General features: G+C 38.5%; 2 protein-coding genes across 3 annotated transcripts; both read right to left on the bottom strand.

Moving 5' to 3' along the window:
- Window positions 1-1249: 1249 nt before the first annotated feature.
- Window positions 1250-13067, bottom strand: LOC121430035 (general transcription factor IIF subunit 2-like). The gene is made up of 7 exons (XM_041627305.1): window positions 12900-13067; window positions 11038-11111; window positions 10178-10332; window positions 9406-9487; window positions 7928-8027; window positions 6358-6501; window positions 1250-2206 (listed from the first exon to the last, which is right to left on the bottom strand). The coding sequence occupies exons 1-7, from the start codon at window positions 12957-12959 to the stop codon at window positions 2078-2080; spliced, it is 744 nt and encodes a 247-aa protein (XP_041483239.1). The 5' UTR covers window positions 12960-13067; the 3' UTR covers window positions 1250-2077.
- A 1606-nt stretch (window positions 13068-14673) lies between these two features.
- LOC121429887 (arylacetamide deacetylase-like) lies at window positions 14674-20658 on the bottom strand. 2 transcript variants are annotated; one of them, XM_041627144.1, is made up of 5 exons: window positions 20569-20658; window positions 19009-19167; window positions 17739-17994; window positions 16653-16719; window positions 14674-15929 (listed from the first exon to the last, which is right to left on the bottom strand). In XM_041627144.1, the coding sequence occupies exons 2-5, from the start codon at window positions 19147-19149 to the stop codon at window positions 15134-15136; spliced, it is 1260 nt and encodes a 419-aa protein (XP_041483078.1). In that variant the 5' UTR covers window positions 19150-19167; window positions 20569-20658; the 3' UTR covers window positions 14674-15133. The 2 variants fall into 2 exon arrangements, with proteins under 2 accessions (XP_041483078.1, XP_041483077.1); XM_041627143.1 differs by having other exon boundaries at window positions 19009-19171.
- Window positions 20659-23040: the final 2382 nt, after the last annotated feature.

The raw sequence follows: 23040 nt of genomic DNA on the forward strand, positions 1-23040 counted from the left end.
TTTCACAGGAACACTTGACAGGTATGAATCTGAACAAAAAAAGTTCAATTCCTGAAAATCAATTGTATTTTGCAAATGGGAATTTCCATATAACTTTCAACCTTTTTAAAGGAGGAGCGATAGCTCAGTCGGTAGAGCGGGGGATTCGTATCCCGGTGACCCGGGTTCGATTCCCACTTGGTGCGCTATTGCCCTTTGGTAAGGCATTAATCCTCAGTACCAGGTCCTTCGGAGAGGACCTTAAGCCGTCGGTCCTCTGCTTGCTTACAAGCATTCATTCTTTCTTAGCAATCGGGTAAAAATCACCACCAAAGGTCCGACCCCCATAATTTTTTTCTCAATTCTTTCTTCACTCCATGAACTGCTCAATCCACGATAATTTGAGAGCATTACAACCTTTCATATGACCTGGAAAACAGAGACACTTCAGAAGTCTCACATGTACATGTGTTGTGGCTCAGTGGATAATGGTAATGATTCACAAAATAATGAATCATTTCACTTTACCTGATCAGCACGTGTTACCAAATTGGATACTATACAAAATTTAGACTCCCCACATGACATACAAATGAATTTCATTTTCAGTCCTCAGAAGTTATGTTGCAATTTTTGTGATTGAAATATAAATGACCCACAAATCTCTTTGCTATCAGCCAATATATGACCAACATGGTAATCGCATGTTTCCATTTTTCACTTCCCAGTCTATTGTACATAGTTTTCCACAAAGAAATAATATAGGGTATTTATATTGCGCACATATCCACCTTGTTAGGTGCTCAGGGTGCTCCTATACATATTACCTGGCTAAGCTAGGCATTCAGAGCGCACACAGCTTCTTGAGGAATTACTTCCTACCCATTTACCTCAACTGGGTTGAGTGCAGCACATTGTGGATCAGTTTCTTGCTGAGGGAAATTACGCCATGGCTGGGATTCGAACCCACAACCCTCTGTTTCAAAGTCCCGAGACTAATCCACTGGGCCACTACGCTCCACACGCTCCAAATGTTTGAAGGTTTCTATTTCATTTTCCCGTTTAAGAGGATGGTAATATTATCCAACTTGGCTATATCATCTTAAAGGTCCTATGACACCAATTCCATCTTATTCTAGATACATATCTATTATTAGGTAGCTTTACTTGAAAAATACAAATTTGCCATTGGTTCCTGTGTACGGGGAACCGGTGTTGAGTTATTCCATGGAAATGAACTTCAACGGGAACGCCCACTAAAATTTTCGAAAGTGTCCGACCGATCGACCTGTCAATCATTGTGACGTCATCGAAGGAAGGCTTTCCCAGCTGTGCAGCCGGACCCCTAGTTATTGTACACGTTCCTTGTGTAGTTGCTGTTTCGACCAAGCAAGCTCATCCTTAACAGATTTTTTTAGATTTTTATGAGGTTTTGATCATGGCTGCAGCATCGTCATCAGGTGTGTCTGATTCTTCAGACTTTGAAGATTCAGGTTCTGAACATTATTCCAGCAATTCAATTTATTTACTTTGGATCCACACGTGCAACCACAATAGGCACTTCACGCTCCAAACGTCAACAACACTGAGCAGCTTCCTTCCCTGACGTAATAATTGTCACATGATATATACAAAACCAAATCTGGCCGAATTTTTGTGGGCGGGGCGAATTTGGCTCAATTTTCAATATAAAACTGCCTTAGAACCTGATGTGGGATGCTTTTTCGGGTAAAATTTTGATGGAATCGTAATTAGTAACCACTAAGCTAACGAATAAGTCAGCATCTTTGCTGTATTTCATAGGACCTTTAAATATTTTTCTTTCCACACCAGTCTAAATTTGCCAATTTGCTGGCTGAGAATGATAGTGGTCTATTTTTTAATTTGAGTCCGTGTTCGCTATTTTCCATCAAGAAAATGCTAGGCGTCCATCTCGTTATCCTTTTCTAAGGATAATAAAAGTAACCTACTTGGTGAGAACATCTTAAAATATTTTTTTTTCCTTCACTAGTCCCACACTGCCAATTTGAAGGCTGAGAATGATAGCGATCTATTCATCAGTTCGAGTCCGTGTTCACAGTTCGTCATCAAGAAAATGCTAGGAGGTGTCCATTTCATTATCCTGTGACTTGTAATGCCGATACTCTGGTTTGAGCTCCCACATGTACTTGTGTGGCTGCCGCTGGTGGTAGATGCCGATCTCTTGCAAGACCTCCTTCAGGAATGGCTGCAACAAATCAAGCCACAACAACAAATAATAATAAGAAGAAACTACAGTAAACTCGCCTGTTTCTGTTTGTGGTAACTCCCGTAGGAACTCGGCCGGACAGCATTTTTGCTGGTAAACGCCAAGCTGGTAATAACCAATTACGGTAAATTGCCAATTCGTCTACTGCCATCCCGTCCACTCACCACATGGTCTACATTCATTTCGTCTAATGCCATTTCGTCCATCAACATTTCGTCTACCACCCATTTCGTCCAATCACCATTTCGTCTAATAGCCATTTAGTCTAATAGCCAGTTAGTCTATAGCCAATTCGTCTACAACCATTTCGTCTACCAACCATTTCGTCTAAATCCATTTGGTCTAATGCCAAATCGTCCATTAACCAGTTCGTCCACCGTTCATTTGGTCCAATAGCCATGTCGGCTAATTTCAGTTGGTCCAATATCCACATCGTCTACTTATCAACTCGTCCAATTGCCATTTCGTCTAATAGTCATCTCGTCCATCAACCATTAGGTCCAATAATCAGTTCGTCTACCAACCAAATCGTCTACTAACCATTTCGTCCAATTCCCAAATCGTCCAATAGCCATTTAGTCTAATAGCCATTCGGTCCAATAGCCATTTCGTCTAATACAAATAATTTGCGTTATCCGAGGAGGGGAGCGAAATGACTTTAATACCTTGAAATTATTGATGATATTAGTTTTTAAAAAACCCTAAAAACTATGATAACTACTATCGCAAGGGTCGATTCAGTGGGTACAGCAATTCAGGCACCCCCACCCCCCTAAAACGCACACACACACATATAAAAGGGGGAACTAAGATGGGGAAAATGGAAAAGGGTCCTTTTATTTTAATTTGTCGCTCAATTTTTATTTATAAAAATAAGGAGAATATTGTATTCCGATATCAAAATACGATAAACAGATGAAAGACAATATAGCCTTTTAAAGAAATATTATTGATCAATATACCCCCCACCCCCCAAAAAAAGAGCTCTTCCCGATCTGTCCTATCTTCTTTCCCTGTACTATCCTCTCCCTTTTTGTTCGTTTCCCGTCGCTAGAAGCCCGCCTGCGCCTAAAATAAATGTAGGCCTAGTAGTATTGACAATAACGATGAGTATAATGTTTGTGATATACTCATGCTGTAGCAATTAATGGATATAATAAGAATGATAATCATCATAATGATACTAATAAATGATAATAATAATAATAAAATTCACAATAATACTACTAATGATAATAATTATGATGATCATATTACTTATATTAACAAAAATGATAATAATAAGGATAATCATAATAGAAATAATATACATAATTAAAATAATTACTACTTTATGCAGGCGCGGATCCAGGAGTTTACAGGAAGGGGGGGTATTGAAATCACTAGAGTAGATTTTTGGTCGCGAGTATATAGGCCTGCCGGGTATAATTATAACACATCCCTTTTGCGGATCTAGCTTTTGCTAATGGGGGCAGGGGGGGGGGCTGTTGCTCGAAAAATGTTCATTCATTTATATATTCCCCTGTCTGCGGATCGAAGAGGGTTTTTTTTTTTTGCTTGCGCGAGCTGATCTTTTTTTTTTTTATAAACATTTTATTTCATGTAGGCCTACTATTATTTTACACATAAAATCGTAAGTCTTGACACTGTTTGAAATCCTGAACATTTCTCTAGATTAATAACTAATGCGAGGATTGCAAGCGCGCAGCGCGAGCTGAGAATTTTCCATATACTGACATGAAACAGGGGCGTTTTAAGGACTGCGTTTAGGAATTCTTGAAGATACATATTTTACTTTTGTAAATGCAACATCACAGTGCGAGCTGAAATTTTCCTATATTCAGACCTCAAAACGGGGCACTTTAATCACTTTTTGTAAATTTGTACATAATACACATCTAAATAAACAATGCGAGCGCGGGTCGAAATTTGTGATATTCTGACATGAAAAATGACGTTTTAAGGACTGTTTGTAAGCATTCATAAAGTGGATACATAGGCATTTCGAGGAGGGCAAAGCGTCCGCCCCTCCTTATTGACGGCCCCAAAAAAGAGAAAAGGGTGGGGGAGAAAAAAAGGGAAGGAGGGAAAAGAAAACGGGGAATGAGACGAGAAAAAGCTGAAGGAAGGAATTAGACATTGACAATCCACGTCACTATATATCCAGTTTAGAAATGAATATACAAACATGTGCACGGCGAGTTAAAAAAATTGATATTTCAGGACACTTTGAACACTCCCTGTAATACAGGATACATAATTATCTTAAAATGAACAATTACTGCAATTATTGCCGAAAATGTTGGTTAATTGACATAAAGAAGTAACAGATTAAGGATTGTTTGAAGGAATTCAAGAAGAGATGGATGTATCATAAATAAAAATGTGAGCGCGCAGCAAGAGCTGAAGCTGTTTCCCTATTTTCAGATCTCAAAAATGGGAGATTTTAATCATTTTTCTTTTGTTATTATGTACAGGATACATATCTCAATAAATTATTAATGCGAGCGCGAAGCATGAGATGTTTCCCTTTCTTTTTTTCCTTTTCTTTCTCCCTCTTCCCTCTTCTTTTTTTTTCCTTCTCTCTTTCTTCCCCATTTTTTTCTCTTTCTCTTCTTCTTTCCCTCTTTTTTTTCTCTCCCTTTTCTTTTCCTCTCTTTCCTTCCCCTTTTTGGCGCCCCCTTTCGCCTACCCCGGGGGCCCGGGCCCCCAAAGCCCCCCCCCCTCCAGAATACGCGCATGAATATGAGACGGACCCATAACTCTTTGGACGGACCTCACTCAGAGTCGGGTCGTAGAGGGCGCTAGTGCAGCATAGTAGACCAGTATGCGTATTAGACGAAATGAATATTAGACGAAATGGTGATTAGCCAAAATGGCAATTGGACATATTGGTTATTAGACCAAATGATTGTTAGCCGAAATGAGTTTAGACCAAGTGATAGTAGACCAAATGCAGTTAGACCAAATGGAACATGGACGAAATGAAAGTAGACCAAGTGGTTATTAGACCATTTGCCTTTAGACCATTTGGCTATTAGACCAAATGGGAATAGACGTAATGATAGTGGACAAAGTGGCTATTGGACCAATTGGCAAAAAAATACCATTAGACCAAATGGCTATTAGACCAAATGATAATAGACGAAATGGCTATTAGACGAAATGGCTATTAGACGAAATGGTGATTGGACGAAATGGTAATTGGACCATGTGGATAGTGGACCAACTGATGGTAGACGAAATGATATTAGACCATGTGGGTAGTGGACAAAATGGCAGTGGACGAAATGGCAATAAACCACCAATTACATTGGAAACATTTTACGTCTAGGTTTATCAGTCATAGTGGCTGACGTAACAGACGACAGATATCACTCTTGGGCCTTTTTATCAAAGTGGAGACAATGGCATAGTTGGGATTCGAACTCACAACCTTGCGATTATGAGTCAAATGCTCTAACCACTGGACCACATGACCTGTTATGTATTGTAGTCAACTTCCAAAAGTCTAAAAATATGTTCCATAACTCATCTAAATCAATTATTTACAAAGTCAAACAGATTTTTGTGGTCCCAAAAGATTAAAATTATGCAAAGTTATCCGTAGATGGATTCTCAAATACACACAGTGGAATTTATGCTAACACCATTGCAAGATCTAAAAGACATTGCATTTTCAAAACCGTACATAATCTCATGTGGTGAATCCCTAAAGAAATCATGAAACAATTATAGCAGGCGAGACATAATAACTTTAGAAAACGCTGTTAGTCTTTGATTATTGTTATTTTTTGCATTAAACCAATAATTATTTGTGTCTATGAACTTTGAGCCATAAGCTCCAGGATTCAAATCCCACCGCAATACTTGCATCCTTTGGAAAGGCACTTATCTACATCTGCCACTCTCCACCCAGGTGGGTATGAAGGAAAGTCTTGAATACTTGAGGCCCTGATCTAGGTAGCTGTGCTACAGTCAGGGAAGTAGTAAGCAGTATTTAAAGAAACATTGTATTAGATGCTAAATAAATATAAATTATCATTCAATACATATATCTCTATATTCTACTTTTATTGAACCTTCTTCCCGTGGATTTTCCCTTTAAATGTTTTCAATTCTTTACTCACCACAGGTTGTTGTGTTATCCTAGATAAATCCTTTAGCTGGTAGAACTGGTGATTCTCAAACGCAGAGAACAAGATGTCCATCAACTTCTCCTTCTCCAGACGGGGCTTCTTCCCTTCTTCCTTCTTCTTTTTCTCATACTCAGCCTGAAAAAGGAAGAGGAAAGGGTTTAAAAGGTTGGATTAACTTCAATGTGTTACGAATAAACTTGATAGTATCGTATTAAGGTTAAGTTTATTTCAATATTTTATTATATCATGTAGTTAGAATTAATATTTTGCTCTTCGGAACAAGGCTAACGGACTGTTTCCATGGTTTCGAAAAAGGATTGGGATGGCAATGAAATGAACTGTGTAAAAAAAAAGTGAAAGGTGACGTCTTTTATTTTATCGGGCGAAACTTCGTCGTTCTTTTCTTTTCAACCCTGTATGATTTTGATCCGAGATGAAAGTTAATTATCTTGACTATTAGCTGAACTGATTAACCTTTCTACCCAGAGGTGGACTTTTGTCTGAGCTAGTGTTTCAACGCGTTGAATAGTGAGATTTGGAACCGAGTTTGAACATGTTTCTGCACAACATGTAAATGAACTATTGGGACTACACACACTTCTGAGATGTATAATACACAACATTAATGAGAACTGCACAGTGAACGCTGTCAACTAGTTCAACATAGCGGATGAACTTTATGCAATTAAATCGCGAACTGGACTGTGAGTACACCATGAAAACCCCTGAATAAAACTGAAGTGTCGCTGCTAATACCGTATGGGCCCCAACGATCCGCAACATGTATTTTTGGTAACTTAAGGTAAAATTTAATCTAGATCTAGAAGTAGAACTATATAAGCTAAGTCTAAGTAGGCCTAACGTTTTAGGCTTAGATTGAAATAGCGAGTTCATAGTCATAATCCACTAATAGCCGAAATAAAAGTAAAATGCTTTGGGATTGAGTGACGGTCATACAAATTGTAAAATAATGTTCGATTTACAATTTTATCGAACCTGCTGATATTATAATTAAAGCATGGTGTTGGAAATTGGAAGAAACTTTTGTTTTTTTTAACTTTGTTTACAAGATGCAAACTTTTGATTAAAGGTCCAAAGCAGGACGATTTCATTCTTACTTAACTATATGATTGCTTTAGTGTAATTTTTTTGTGAGTTTGAAGTAGAGATAAATCTCTGTCATAACAAATGAAAGAACTAAAAATCAAAATCAAAAGATGTTTTTTCTACCACAGAAATCTTGGCAGTGTCTGCACGAATTCATTTTTTTCTTGTTTGGTGTATTTTTTTTTAACTCTATACATAGGGCCTACTGTATATGAGCAATATTAAATACAACAAATTTACAAAGTTCAGGAATTTGTAAAAGATCTTTCTAATGTTAACAAATGTCATAAGTTTCTGGATATCAGACCCTACATTCTCTATATACCTTCATTCTCAGTGAAATTATGACAATATGTACATGCCATGCTTCTAGTATTCATTTGATTCTCTCAATAAAAAAAAATCAATTATAAATGTGTAAGGATTAAATTGTTAGAAAATTGAATATACTTACAAGGTTTTTATGTCTAGCAATAGGCTTGTATGCATTGACATGCCTAACTTTGATTTGTTGCGTGACCTTGGTGGGCTTGTGTGCCAGCTCTATTTGCTTCCTGTAAGGTCATTTCATTCAAGAAAAGAACAAAAGATAAGTAAGAATACATCGAATGGGAACAATTCAATATTATTGAAACAATTCAATATCGAGTAATTGAAAATATTTTAGTAAAGGTATAACAGAATTCAACCAAATAATCAATTCAATAAAGAAGTTTATGGAAGACAACTATTAGCCATACACTGCATGGATGAAAATTAAAGTAGCACTGAATATAAGCTTGAATTATATTTTTCCTCTCTTATCTATAATGAAGGAATGCAGGAATAAATGTAAAACAAATTCAAACAAAGTTAAACGGAATCTAACGTGAAGAAGTTACATGAAAGATTTCCTGAGCTTTAATTGGTTATCAGATAGGACGGTATATAGAGGCTTTTGTACCAGTACTTGAATAGGAAAATCACTAATACCCTTTTCATAAACCTATCCTCCAATTAGCCGCCTAAGAGTAATGCGGATAATTCAATAAAAATTGCGTTCATAAACTCCGAAAATAAGCCGCATTATTTTTACAAGCGCCCGTCCTGAAAAAGGCGGATAATCGCCATGACAACTGGACACGCCCCCTCCGATGCGGTTGTGTTGGAAAAGGGTGACCTTGTGACCGCACCATGGCAATTATCCGCATTATTTGGAAATGCGTTCATAAACTCAAAATCTTATCCCGATGCCGCTATTATGCGGATAATAGCAGCATCAGAGTAATGCGGATAACTCTTGTCCTCCAATTTTACGACCAAATTATGCTGCTATTAGCCGCCTAATTCATAGTAATTGGGTTTATGAAAGGGGTATAAAATAAGTAGTTTAATTACTATTGGAACATCAAAGACAACAATGAAAATTCAATTTAAAATATTTTTGCTACTGTATATAAATAACACTATTGGTCTACCGATAATAATTTACAGTTCTATCCTCCTCATGCCACACTTTCTTTTCTTTTCTTCTTCTCCATTATAAGCCACTTACATGTATAATGGCAACCTTTTACATTATGGGGGTGAATCAGCCTTAGCCCCTCATTTAATTCAATTTTTTATTTATTTACATGTATTTATCAATTTTTCATTTTTTATATTGATTTTTTTTTTTTTTGGGGGGGGTGGAATGGTGGTATGGTGAATGGAAATTCCAATAATAGTAAAATCCATTCATTGACCTTCTGTCTATAGAATACAAGTTCTGTTTTCCTTTAATGAATTTCCCCCGTTGAAACGTACAATACAGGAACTTGTCCATAAGACCGCTTTTCAATTTCATTCCTACTTAACTGGTTTTTATTCACTGATTTCACTGTATTCAAACTGGGTACATATAAAAATTCACTGATGTTAATTCAAACTTGAAAGGGTTAAACAGAAACATACCTTTTCATCATCATGTATGAATCACTTCCGACTGGTCTGCATTCTAATCTCTCAACAACCTTTCCTTCCACAGATAATTTATCTACCAATAACAAAAACAAAAGATGTGTAAGAAGTGGGAGAAGGGCTCCACTAAAATCCCAGCGCCATGCATGTCTCCATGAATATTCAATGAGCAAATTGAGAATGTCCCATCCCCACTTGTTCTTTTGTATTTTATTATTATATGAAATGTTTATTTAATTTCTGTCCTCCAAGAATTAAAAAAATTGGACTGACATCTGATTGAATGCATTAGATATTTGAAGATGCAACTTTTGTCATTACAAGGGAGATATATCATACACACTTAAATGAAAATACGAAATATTCTATGATTTCACATGACATACATGTAATAACATGAGAAAAGTGAAAGTGAGGGCATGACATCATCAGCCTACCTAATGAATATTCATGACGATGTGCATATTGAAATATTTTCACAAAATATTGCTACATTTGACAATTTAGTAACTTTACTATCTGTAATCAGATTTTGATGAAATTTTCAGCATTTTTCTCATCATCATCACCATCATCATCATCTGCTATAATCTTCAAAGGGCTCTGTAGCCTATCTCAAAGATGAAATTAGACTTGGATGCACGTTATGAGGAGGAGGGAGATTTTCAATTAATTTTACTCTATTTTATGATTATTTTCAGCCCTTAGTACCCTCGCAAGATCACAAGGCTTCATTCTCATGAAACCTGCCCCCTTGAGAACCCACCTGTAGCCCCTTGTGAGTAGACCATCATTGTCCCAGGGAGGGCGCTCATCACCTGCATCTTGTGTTCCGCCGGTATATCGGGGTCGTCCGGGGTTAGTTTGGTTTTCGCTACCGATTCATCCATGACCAGTGATATATCAGGCTTACCAAACTTCCTGTTGGGATAACAAAGAGGCTTTTAATAGGTGTTACAAGAAACTTAAGATCAATTGTATTTTGATTACAAGTTGCTGGCCAGTAATAAAATCAATTACTATTCTTACAATTACATGCAAATTCATTAGTCTGTTCTACCAGATTGACTCTAGTTGAAAATTAATAAATCTGCCTCTTTCAAAAGATTTTATAAATAATCATGTACCTTCCTTCATAAACTTAAGGGTCTCATTTTCCTAGTCACCATGAATTGAAATATAAAAGTAAAAACTTTTCAGATTCTCCGGAAAATTGAAGGACTGCTGTTGCTGACTTATAATTTGCTAAATATTACTATAAAAAAGTTCAAATTTTAATAAAACCTGTTTGAACCTGGTATCCAAGAAAGTTTCTGTTTATGGTAACTCCTGTAAGAACTCGACAGGACAGCATTTTGCTGGTAAACGTCAAACTGGTATATATAACCAATTACCTGGGAAACATTTTTTCGTCTAGGTTAATAAGTCATAATGGCTGACGTTATAGACGACAGATATTACTCTCGGGCCTTTTTATCAAAGTGGTGACAATGCGGGAGTGGGGATTCGCTCTAACCACTGGACCACACGACCCGTCTGTTACAAAGTTATTTGCAGTACAAACATTTTGAAGGAAATGAGGCAGATGTGTATGATTTTAATGAAGAAATGGAGAGCACTTCTTACTTCCCGACTCGTATCTTTCCAATGTGTCCATTCTTCTCAGATTTTTCCCACCGCTGTGCAACATATTTTGGAACCTGCAATCAAAACAGACATGAACTTGTAATAGATATCTGCACAGGGTTTGGAAATTAGTTGATTAATCAGGTAAAGAAACTTTCCACCTTATTAAACAAAAACAATTCAGCAAGTACATTTATTAATTCATGGATTTTAATTGCGAAAATGAATTTTAATCACTAAATACCTCCATTTCAGACTGTACTATCGGAACTTCAGCAAAGACAAAGAAAGACCACTGTCCGAGAGTTTGGACAACATCATCTTGATCAAGATGAAATAAAGCTGATCCTGGTGTAGCCAGAAGGCTCCTACTAGAGACAGAAATCGTTTACTAACGTATGCTTACTCTCAACGGAGCCAGGAATTCCTTCCCATTCATCTCCGTATACCGCCAAACAACCTGAAACTTTCTTTGCCCCTGAGATTTCTACTTTCCTTCTGAAAGACAACCGGTGTGTTGGCTCAGTTGGTAGAGCATCTGTCTCACAACCGCGAGGTCGGGGGTTCAAACCCCGGCCACGTCAGACCAAAAGACGTTAAAAGATGGGAGTTGCTGCTACCCTGTTTGGCATTCAACAATTAAAGGGATAGAGCCTCGTCGATCTGGCGCTGCACGGTGGCTGCCGGGCCCACGATCAATTGGGCAAAGCAAATTTTCAGGGTATTTCATTTCATGTCTATTTCGAACAATAAATTATGGATTTTTTTTTTAAAGATCTAGGCCCCCTAGCCCTAATTCATGTCTAGACCAAAAGCTTCAGTCTCTGTATTTTGGTTGTTCCTCTGAACTGCATTGGCTCACTCACCAATACATTGGGATTATAGTAAAATGTCAGAAATTGTTTAATAAATCCCCAGAAACGACGGTTATTCCTGTCTACCTACAACTTCATTTCCGACATTTCTACGCTAGTATCAATTTCATTTTTAAACAAGAATTCATTAAAAAACAAGAAAAATGTTATGAAAAGACAGGGAAAACTTGCCACTGTGTTTAAATCAAGTCGCATTGTGACAGCATGCAAATCACGCGATTTCTGTGCTGCACCAAGCGAAAGAAAATAAAATCAAGAGTTGAGTTGATGATAGACCAAAAGCTTCGGTCTCTGTTATGTTGGTAGTTCACCTGAACTCCGTTGGCTTCACTCACCAAATACAGAGACCGAAGTTCTAGCACGATCTGTACAGGGGACTCAATGGCCATATGCATGTTTATGTACTTAAGATCGGATAAAACGGGGAAGTGAATTTGCGCGACAGCCGAGGTAAGTCACTGTTTTTTTTTCCTTTTAACTTGATTTTTCTCAGTTTTTTGGCAATTAATGGAATGCCAAGAGGGAATATTAATTTGCATTTTGGTCGCGTTAATTTTTAAAATTTGTATTCATTAAAGACAAAAATTGAAGAGCCCCGACGGGGGATTTTGCATTGGAAGTCCCCTAATGGCGGCTGCACGATAGTGAGCCGTCTGTGGTCACGGTCTGTGTACGAGGAGAAATAAAAAAATGTTTAAAAAACTCCTCGAAACAGACAGCATGCAGCCAGCTGTCTACTAAGATGATGACTGCTCAGGCGATTCCACTCAATGATAGTGGATTTGATTTGGAAGAATCAGTTCCTGTATTGTTCAGTTCGCGCTCTGATTGGATTGTAATTTGTGTAACAGTATAACTAACACTTGTATTGTTTGAACAAGATTATCATTAGTAAACTGCAGTCCCACCTGTATCATTCTGTGTCTGTGACCTGTTTTGAGACACTGGCACTGCCATTTAAATTGACTCGATATAATTTAGTTTTACCTTGACCAGCCAAATCGGTCGTGCAGAAGCAGTCAAGTCGAGCTCCATCTTGGACGTCATCGTGATGACCTTGGTAATTCGATAAAAGTAGAAAAGGACTTTAGTTTACAAGGCTAAGGCAGCGACAGAATAGTAATATAAGCAAAATTATCCGACTCTTTCTCCAAGAAATCGCTGCTACTTTGCCGCAGATGGCGCAATACAACAGACTGGCCACAGAAATACGACGCAAAGCCGTATGAGATAGACGCGACGCGTCAAATATTCGTCATGGGTCATGTCGTGGGCCGTGGGTCATATTACCGATTTGCCGTAATAAAAAGTTGGTTTTCGAGCTACCATCGATTTAATGAATTTAATTGTTGTTTTTGTTCATAGGCATGGATTGAAGGATTAGAGAAATTACGCATCTTGTCCTGATTAATTCATCCTTTTATCATCCTTCCCTTTATCCTCTCTCTCTCTTATCAGTCCAACCCATTCATTTCCCATTGAGGAAGCATTAGTTTGGGGGTTTCGGTCTTCACTATCCATAAATTTTCAATCTTTCGTGTTCTCCCTTTTCCGTCCATCTCCCCCTCCTTCTTCTATTGAGTACACTCCATATTCCAGAGTATAGGGACTCGTTGTAATATATTGCCGATGTCGCAATCAAAAGAAAACCTTACAATGAGTGCATATGGAAAACAAAAATGTGTTTTCAATCTGTAGGCCCACATCTATCTTTATTTCCTTCTGCCTATCTAGTACCTAGGGATACCTAGGGAAGTTTCTGAATGTAGGCATGTTATGCCTCTGTATTCAGTTCTAGGTTTTTCCTCCTCAAGATGGCTGGCTCACTTCCGGGAACAGGGCTTTCGTAGTCATATTTTATTGGCTCATTTTTCCAGCATCTATCCAGGGCAGCTTCAAAACTGTGCACACTTGGGGCAGTGACAACATCATTATTTAGGCTATTCCATGTCTTACGTATTCTAACATAAAAAGAATGCCTATATTTTGGGGTCTTTGTCCTTGGTATGAACATTTTTTTACTGTGACCTCTGGTATGTTCAATATATTTTTCTTCTAGATTAAGTTTCGTACATTGATCATAACTATTAAAGTGTTTATATGTTTCAATCATATCACCCCTAACTCTTCGATACGCCAGAGTTGGGATTTTCAACTGTTTAAGTCGTTGTGGATAGGAAGGCTTCCGTAATTTAGGGACTAATTTTGTTGCCCTTCTTTGTACGTTCTCTAATGCATGTATATGTTTCTTCAGTATAGGGTTCCACACAGCATGGGCAAACTCAACTTGTGGTCGGACAAGCGACTTATATAACAGAGCAAAGTTATTTTTTGTCTATCAACATACCTACTTACTTTCTATCTTTTGTTTGTTTCATTTTTTTATCACCCATTAATTCTTTCCCATTCCCTCTTTGTTATGCTAACTATTTTATTTATTTCGCCGCTCCCCTCCCTCTTTGTTATGCTAACTATTTTATTTATTTCGCCGCTCCCCTCCCTCTTTCCCATTCCCTCTTTGTTATGCTAACTATTTTATTTATTTCGCCGCTCCCCTCCCTCTTTGTTATGCTAACTATTTTATTTATTTCGCCGCTCCCCTCCCTCTTTCCCATTCCCTCTTTGTTATGCTAACTATTTTATTTATTTCGCTGATCCCCTCCCTCTTTCACATCACATCTGCTTTTCTCTCTGTTTTCTAATTAATATCATTTTGCTTTTAATAACACCCCCTCACTCTCATCACTTCCTGTCTTGTTATCTGTTTATTTTCAAACACAAAGTAAGAACAAACATTCTATGGTTGTAACAATTTGATTTAAACTCTTCAGTAGCTGGACAACTACACAACCATGATGAATCTGTACAGAAATACAATTATACCGTCGTAAATATAAAAAATAATAATTTCACGTATTTATATAAACACATTCTGCTAGATTAACAACATAAAGTGGCATTAAGAATCAATCAGTACGAACAGTATACAAACAAATTCAACCTAGACAAGCATATGAATATATTCATTTAAAAACGATGATTTGGATAAATAAAATTTGTCAAGTTTTGTTTAATATGTAGATAGACGCATAACTCGTCTGTCGCATGTATGATTTAGGTTTGACGAAGACTGACTGCATTCCAATACGAAATTAATTGCACTTGAGAAAGAAAGTATAATCAATCAGTAATTATTTCAGATTAAAACGCAGGAACATAAATCAAATGTTGATTCTGATGAAATTTATGAATCCTTCCTGCAACTGCTTTCCAGTTTCTGAATATATTGGATAATACCAATCCAAGCCGTGAAAGGCAATATCATAGTTAACCCATTCCACATCGACACCATCATCTTTTAGACGATGATAGTAGAATATGCCGTCGTCGCGCAAGGGATCATAGCCGCAGGTGACGATGTAGGCTTTCGGCAGTCCCCGCATATCTTCGCGAAGGATCGGCGAGAACCGAGGATCCAGGACGGTATCTTTGAGGTCATTCCAGATCGCCTCGTTGCCGAAGTCGCTGGATTGGGGCGGGGCGTAGTACGCAGGGTCGCGGAAACTTTTGGGGATCAGTGAGTGGTTGAAGGTCTTGCGGAAGCGCGGGGAATTCTTGATGGTGGCGGAAGTGTGGTTGTTCGCCGACATCTGCTCGACCAGGGAGTCATTGAGGATTCCGTTGAAGTACGCGCTGAAGGTAAACCCCGTGATGGAGTTTTCAAGCCAGGTTTTCTCGCCGAAGACATGGTTGTTCTTTTGGTACGAAGGTGTCTGGTAGTCGAAGTGCTGCAACCAAGGGAAGAGGTGCACCTGGAGACGGACGTCGGGAAGGGTTGGGTCATCGTGGATGGCTTGGACGATCGCAGCCGTGAGGTAGCCGCCAGCACTGTCACCTCCAACAGCAATGCGAGTTGGGTCGACTCCGTAGTCGTCGGCGTGTCTCATCAACCATTTAGCAACGGCTACCCCGTCATCGTACGCTGCCGGGAAGGGGTGTTCCGGGGCCAAGCGATAACTTAACGAAAGTAGAAAATTGGAAAGTCAGCTAGTAAAACCCCTCTAAAACAAAACGAAATATTATTGCATTTCTTTCAGATAATATAGGCTAATGACACGTCAGGGTTTCATGACATTTTGTCCGGCGACAATTGCTCCGCTGTGAATTCCACACACTAATGAATAACCAAATTCAATCTTGGATTTAACACTACTCCCTACCCCAACCCTAACCCTAACATAAAACCATATTGCAACCCTCAGGGGCGGATCCAGGATTTTCCAAGGGGGGGGGGGGCACATTTTCCCGATGAAGAATTTGACTAGACAGAAGTTTTAATTTACATTACAAAATTTAATTTTGCTTCTCAAGGGGGGAGGCGGGTCGGCTGTGCCCCTGGATCCGCCAGTGGCTACCATAACCCGAACCCCATGTCTTAGAAGAAGTAAAACCCGCAGCAATTGTCGAAATTGTCGTGTCACCTATGTCAGACATGAATGAAAGACCCATCCCAAAATTGGTTGTGAAAATTAGATTTGTCTGATAAGTTCGCTTCATAGATCATTCATCATACAGTAAAAACAGCTAAAAACATTTAAGCTTATTATTACTTTTTCTCTCTCTCCTCTCCCCTTTTTATTTATTGATTGAAAAATTATATGGACTGCGATCACCTGCCCGCTGTGGCGCCACCCCTGTTTTTATTATCATGAATTTCTGATAAAAAATGTAGGAACTTACTCGACAGATATCACAACCATCCCTTCAAGATGTCTTGCTATATCACGGGTACCAATCTCATAGATATCTGTTAGGGGAAAAAGAGAGAGAGAGAGAGAAAGTGGGAGAAAGAAAAAAGAAAGAATGAAAGAGATATACATATATAGAGAGAGAGAAGGAGAGAAAGGGAAAGATAGGAATGAGGAAAGGAAGGAAGGAATGGCTAGATTAATTGCTGTTCGTAACTTAAGGGCGAATTTAAGGGCGACTGGTAGCCTTTCTTGTGGGTTGTGGCAAATGATATTCTCCATTAAATGTTCATTGGTGATTATTTAGCACGTAAGAAAGCTTCACCAGTCGTTCTTAAAGTCGCTCTCAACTTACGAACAGCTTTATAAAGACACCCACCCGGTGAGGTAAATGGGTACCTAAAGTTATCCATTGAAATGCTTAATTGTGCACTGTACAATGCTTGCCAACCTGGAGCCAGGGTACTAATATCAAAGTGCCTTTTGAAGCACATACACTGTTAGAAAATTTATCCTTAAAATAAAAGAAGTTCCTGCAGCAGAGTCTCGAGATCATCTGTAATCTTATTGAATTGCGTAATCTTACAGGAATTTGGTATTTGGTGTATGGAATCTTATAAATTTCCTTGAATAAAACACCATTTTCCCCTTTTTTTAACAGACCTGTTATGTTAAATTGCAGAAAATTCCTGTTTTATGAATTTACAGAATGATTCTGTTATTGCTTTCTGCAAAATCTTCTGTTTATTTTCTGTAAAATCACGGGTTTTTTAACAGTGTAGAGACGTCGAATGTATGTGATATGCGATAATATATGAACATTATCATTATTTTTTTTATCATGAAGGGTGATTTCAAGTCCGGTGTTGGAAGCTCAATTTTTATCGTCTTTCCTCGCTCCGAAACCAATTACAAGTTTGCAAAAAGTGATATCACAATATTAACGGGTCAACACCTAGTGAGTGACTTTTCGGTACCACCTTTATTTCATGTTTGGTGCTATGTTGATGCAAAAATTGACCTAAATCCAACACCAAAACGTCAACACTTAATTTGAAATCACCCAACAACCACTCACCAACGCTTCCAACAGTAAGACCGCCTCCATGAAGAAAGATAAATGCAGGCCGTTTCTCTTGCTTTCCCTCTGTGTGCTGGTAGAAAAGTACCCTGACCCCGTCAAAGGTCGTGTCATCTAACGTGACCTCTGACCCCTCTGATTGTGACGTCTTACCCGCTCCTAACTGATAGATTTTAGCTAGAGCTGTAAGGCTAGTTTGTATGACAGAGAAATCAATTGTTGAACCTCCGCGGACCAGGTATTTTAGGTACATCTAAAGCAATCGAAAATAAGAGAGGTTAAATGGTGATACAGTTCTTTTTTCCATTTATATTTCATTTCTAAAAGCCCGTAACATTACAAAAACTTTGATATAATAACTTAATAACGTTGAACGACATTTACATACATATGATAAATTGAAATATAATTAACAAGCAGTCAAAATATGCACTCCATGAATGATGTGCATAAATTGGAAAAGTGGGGGAAACCGCTTCAAAGCAGAATGCTTGTAGATAAGGATCCATCATCATCATCATCATCACCATCACCATCACCACCACCACAACCACCACACCGTCACCATCATGATCATGATCATCATCACCACCACCACCATCATCACCATCATCACCATCATCATCATCATTATCATCATCTATTTCATCATCATCATCATAATCATTTTCATCATCATTATAATCGTCATCATCATCATCACCACCACCACCATTATCTTCATCATCATCATCACCACCACCACCACCACCACCAACAACATCATCATCACCATCACCATCATCATCGTCATTACCATCACCACCATCATCAACATCATCATCATCACAACCATCAACATCATCATCATCACCACCATCAACACCATCATCATCATCATCTTCATCCGAAGAAGAAGGAGAAGTAAACGTGTGGAAAGACGTAAAAAAATACAATTTGACTGATGTCATGCATAGTCATACCCCTCTTTCCTTTCCTCTAATCCCACTTTCTAAAACTTTCCGCGGTCCATGAATAAATATACATCAGTAATCGTTGATTTGATACAAATGAAAAGGAGGCGAGTGTAGGCAATGGTGATGACTCAGGCAAAATCAAACTAAATTTAGAAGATGATGAAGAAGGAGAAGGAGGAGGAGAAGAAAGAAGAAGGAGGAGGAGGAGAAGAAGAGGAAGATAATGATGAAGAAGAAGAGGAAGAAGAAGAACAAGAAGAAGAAAGAGGAGAAGAAGAAGAAGAAGAAGAAGAAGAGGAGGAGGTACTTACAATTGACTTGCTAAATCGGTATCCAATGGTCTTCCAATAAAACTCCAGTTTAGCGTCCATATCGGTTGGCATGGGAACGTACAAGATGATGCCGAGATAAACCCCGCCCACCAGGAAAAGCATTGCAACTGACAACCTCATCTTGCGTTGGTAGTCCGTCTGTCTGCACACCAAGAAATTCGATTTCCATAATAATTTATCAATTTTTTCTAAGTAATTTCACCTTCACAATCTTACAGTGGCTTGAAATCGAATATTCATATGAATAAATGCCATCAAACGTGAAAAAGCAAAGAAGTGCACTGGCCCCTGTCCATACCTCTCCTTTTCATTTTCTTATTTCCCCTTTGTTATATATAAGTAGAATTGTAAGAGCAATTACATTAATTTGTTTAGTTATTTTCTCTTTAAGGATATTCATAGCATAGAATGATTAAGAACATTCCAGAATGTCTCATTAAAGCTGTGGTTAGGCATGTCTATTTAATAGGCTGAATAATCTCTGTTATTTATGGAATATAGACAATAGACTAGTGTCAGTGAAAAGAACAACAGGCTCCACTGTGGTCATTCAAGCGTCTTCTAAAATTAGACTGCTCGAGAAATTGGCAGATTGTTCTTTTTTTGTAGACAATACTAGAAGCTTCCAGAATAGTGAATACTAGAAGTTTCCAGAATAGTGAATAATTTGTATATAAGCTGGCAGTTTCTTCAAGGAGATCATCATATCAGGTCAGAACTCGAGTTTCACATCAGACTTTATGTCAGAGCATAGCTTATTTATTGGAAATTCTATTGGTATTTCATTGGTATTTTCAACGAACTAGATATGTAGCCGAGAATCTCCGAGAACATTTTTCAAATACCATGCTTCCTTCTTAATAATTTCCTGCTCTTTTCCTCATTTTTTTTTCGTACTTTAACTTAAACAATAATAGGGGTGGATGCCTCCGCCCACTGTTGTTGCCTCTGACGGATGAGGGAGGGCTATAATGGTATGAAAATGGATTGACGTCTTTTTCGGCCGGGGAAAGCAATTTCCTTTTGGAGTGTTTTATGATCTATTCATAGTACAGACTGGTTATCTGTGAGGATGAGACGGAAATTTCAAGATCTATATGTGTCAGACAAATACTCATAATAATTATTTGTGATATCTAAAGCATATAGGTTCAGAAAAGCAATAACAAGAAGCTGATGTTTTAACTAGTGGGGGCTGGGGGTCTTGCCCACCCCCCCAAAAAAAAAATCACGACAGAGGGAAAAAAGAGAAAAGGAAAGAAAAGGAGAGAGAGAGAGGGGGGGGGGGAGAGAATACTAAAATAAAAGTGGGAGAGGGGAGGGTGAGGGGGTTGTTGAGAGGGGGACGTTTATATAAGGTCACTTGCAATACAAGGTCATCATACTAGAGCAAACCTCAGGAGGCACCAAACAATCGCTGCAAATACATGCACAATATATCGAATAACATCACAAACATTTATTTATGCTGATTTACAAACTAGTATAACACGGTGAATGATGAGACAAGCACATTGTTATTGAGATAAAAGACATTACCTGCTTCAAAAACCGGAATCCTGTTTGAGCAGATTTGTTTGAATTCCCGCACTAATATGGCTTAAATTTTGCGCGAACCAATGTCGTCTGCTCGTCTAACACTAAACAGCTACAACACAGGAAATAATCTTGACCTTTGTTGGCAGTGTCTCTTCGGATTGATAGATAAACAGTGCTGGATTAAACAAGCATTAAATCGATATGCTTTGTTTAACTTAGCAGTGCACACGTCTGATTAATGAATAACATGAAATTAAGAAATTGTTCTAAAGACCAACATACGGGACAGATTAATGGCGGGATCCACCGTTTTTCTCCCGAGGGGGGGGGGGGGGGTGGGGGAGGTATGACGCGCAAGGAAATAAGATATAAACATGATGAGACCATTCATGATTTTTTAGGGATATTCCTCATTCTAATACCATCACCAGTGACGTATGAGCTAAGAAAAAAAATCGACGAGGCATGTGGCGTATGGTGTATGAGTCGCGCGCGAGGGGAACAAGGAAGTCATAGTGATAGTCTTTCAAATGAAAATATAATTTTGAGATAGAGTATGAAATGATATCAGCTATCATCACTCTTTCATTCCTTTTATTCTCAATTTTCTGTGTTATTCTTGGTCGTGGAACCCCTTTTTAGGAGGGGGGGGGGGGTCAAGTGCCTAGGAAGGCACCCCCCTAAGATAAGCCAATAATCTCAAAATTTCCCCCTTCCTCCCTGTACTTTATTCTCTGCATCCCATTAGCCCCGATTTCATGATTTTCACCCCATTATTTTTCCTCTTCTGTAAGCGTTGGAGAAGGATCGAGTGATGTCCCAACTTATCCCTTCTTTTCAAAAGAGAGGGAGTCAATTCACCAATCTCCAAATGTGAACAAGCATTTGTATAATTCATTTCAATCTATACACCCAATGAAGATCGGCTCATATACTGGGATTTTACTGCAATTTTACCCCGGGGGGGGGGGGGCACTTCCATTCACGAATGGATACCATGCTCGACCATGGGGCCTCGAAAAGCACCCTAAACACGTATCTTCCATATTCTGAAAATGCACCCCTTAACAAGTATTGACGTGTGAAACCCTACCCTTAACAAGTATTGGAAACAAAACGATACTCTTGGCAAATATTCCCTGAAATGAACCCCTAAACAAGTACAGGAATGTTTTATTGTTACGGGTCCTTCGGTCGTCGGCTTTACCTTATTTGGTTTAGTGCGACCAAACCTTCTACACCTCGCGCAAATAGGACTCTAAACACATACTATTGGGGCAAAAAGGACATCCTTTATAAAACATTTTAATTTTGTTATATCATACCCGCAAAGTCGACCCTAAACACGTAATTTTCCTAGCGAAATAGATACCCTTTTTTCATTATTTTTGTGTTTTTGACACCCTTTTCACGTTACGTACGTAACGTGCCCTATCGTGAAAAAGACATCATTTTTACGCGTTTTTTGTTCGCGCATGGTATCCACTCGTCAATGGCCCCCCGGGAATTTTACACTAAGACAAGTGTGAATGTTGCAAGGATACACCTGAAAATATTCTTCCAAAACAGAAAATAGGTAATTTTAGCAATCACATCGGAGACGCTTTCCATAACGCAGAAAATCTCTTGTCAAAGCCCCTCATAACAAAGTAGCCTTTGTCGAAAATCAATGAATCAAAACTGTAGTGTCGTTATGAACACTACATTTTCATTTGCGTTATCCTGGCAAACTACATTTGCATTTTTTTTGTCTTGTCCGAATCTTATAAAGACGATGTCCTGCGCCGCTCGGTCCACCAATCTTCGACAAAGACCTCTAGGTTCCATGACATTTGCTCAGGATACAATTTCTCTGCTGGAAAATCAACAGGTTATGCCAAAACTAAAACAAAACCTTCCAAACTAAATAAACCCCGATCATTATCTATACATTATTCTGAGCAAAAAAAAACAACAACTGTAACCCTGTGCCCGATATCAAGACCGGAACAAATTATCACATAAGCTATTATGTCGTGTCACTGACCTCTAATCTCTCACTTGTGATTAGACGGGCATTTTCAATAGATTCTGAACGTTGCAGAGAGCGTCTACGAAGTGAATGCTAAAAAAAAACGCTAACGTATACAATATGTCTGACACTTGGTTGCACCATAATACTGTAGTAGTTGGAAAGTTGAACCTACTTGTCTTTATGCCACGCGCTGGTTACATCGGCGAAACCAACCACAGATCGACTACAGGTCGACCACAGATCGACTACAGTTATTTCCAATGACATGGAATTCGTCGGTTTGGAATCGGTCTCGTTGGCGTGAATAACTTTACAGTGGATCAGATTTTGTTGTTTGTGAAACAACAATCATTTGCCAGGAAATATATTTAATAATGATAATAATAGTAATAATAATACAGGGGCCGCGGAACGGTTTTCAAAGTGGGGGGGGGGGGGGGCTGAGCCAAAAGTGGGGG

The sequence above is a fragment of the Lytechinus variegatus genome, chromosome 16 (assembly GCF_018143015.1).
Source record: "Lytechinus variegatus isolate NC3 chromosome 16, Lvar_3.0, whole genome shotgun sequence".
Lineage (NCBI taxonomy): Eukaryota > Metazoa > Echinodermata > Echinoidea > Temnopleuroida > Toxopneustidae > Lytechinus > Lytechinus variegatus.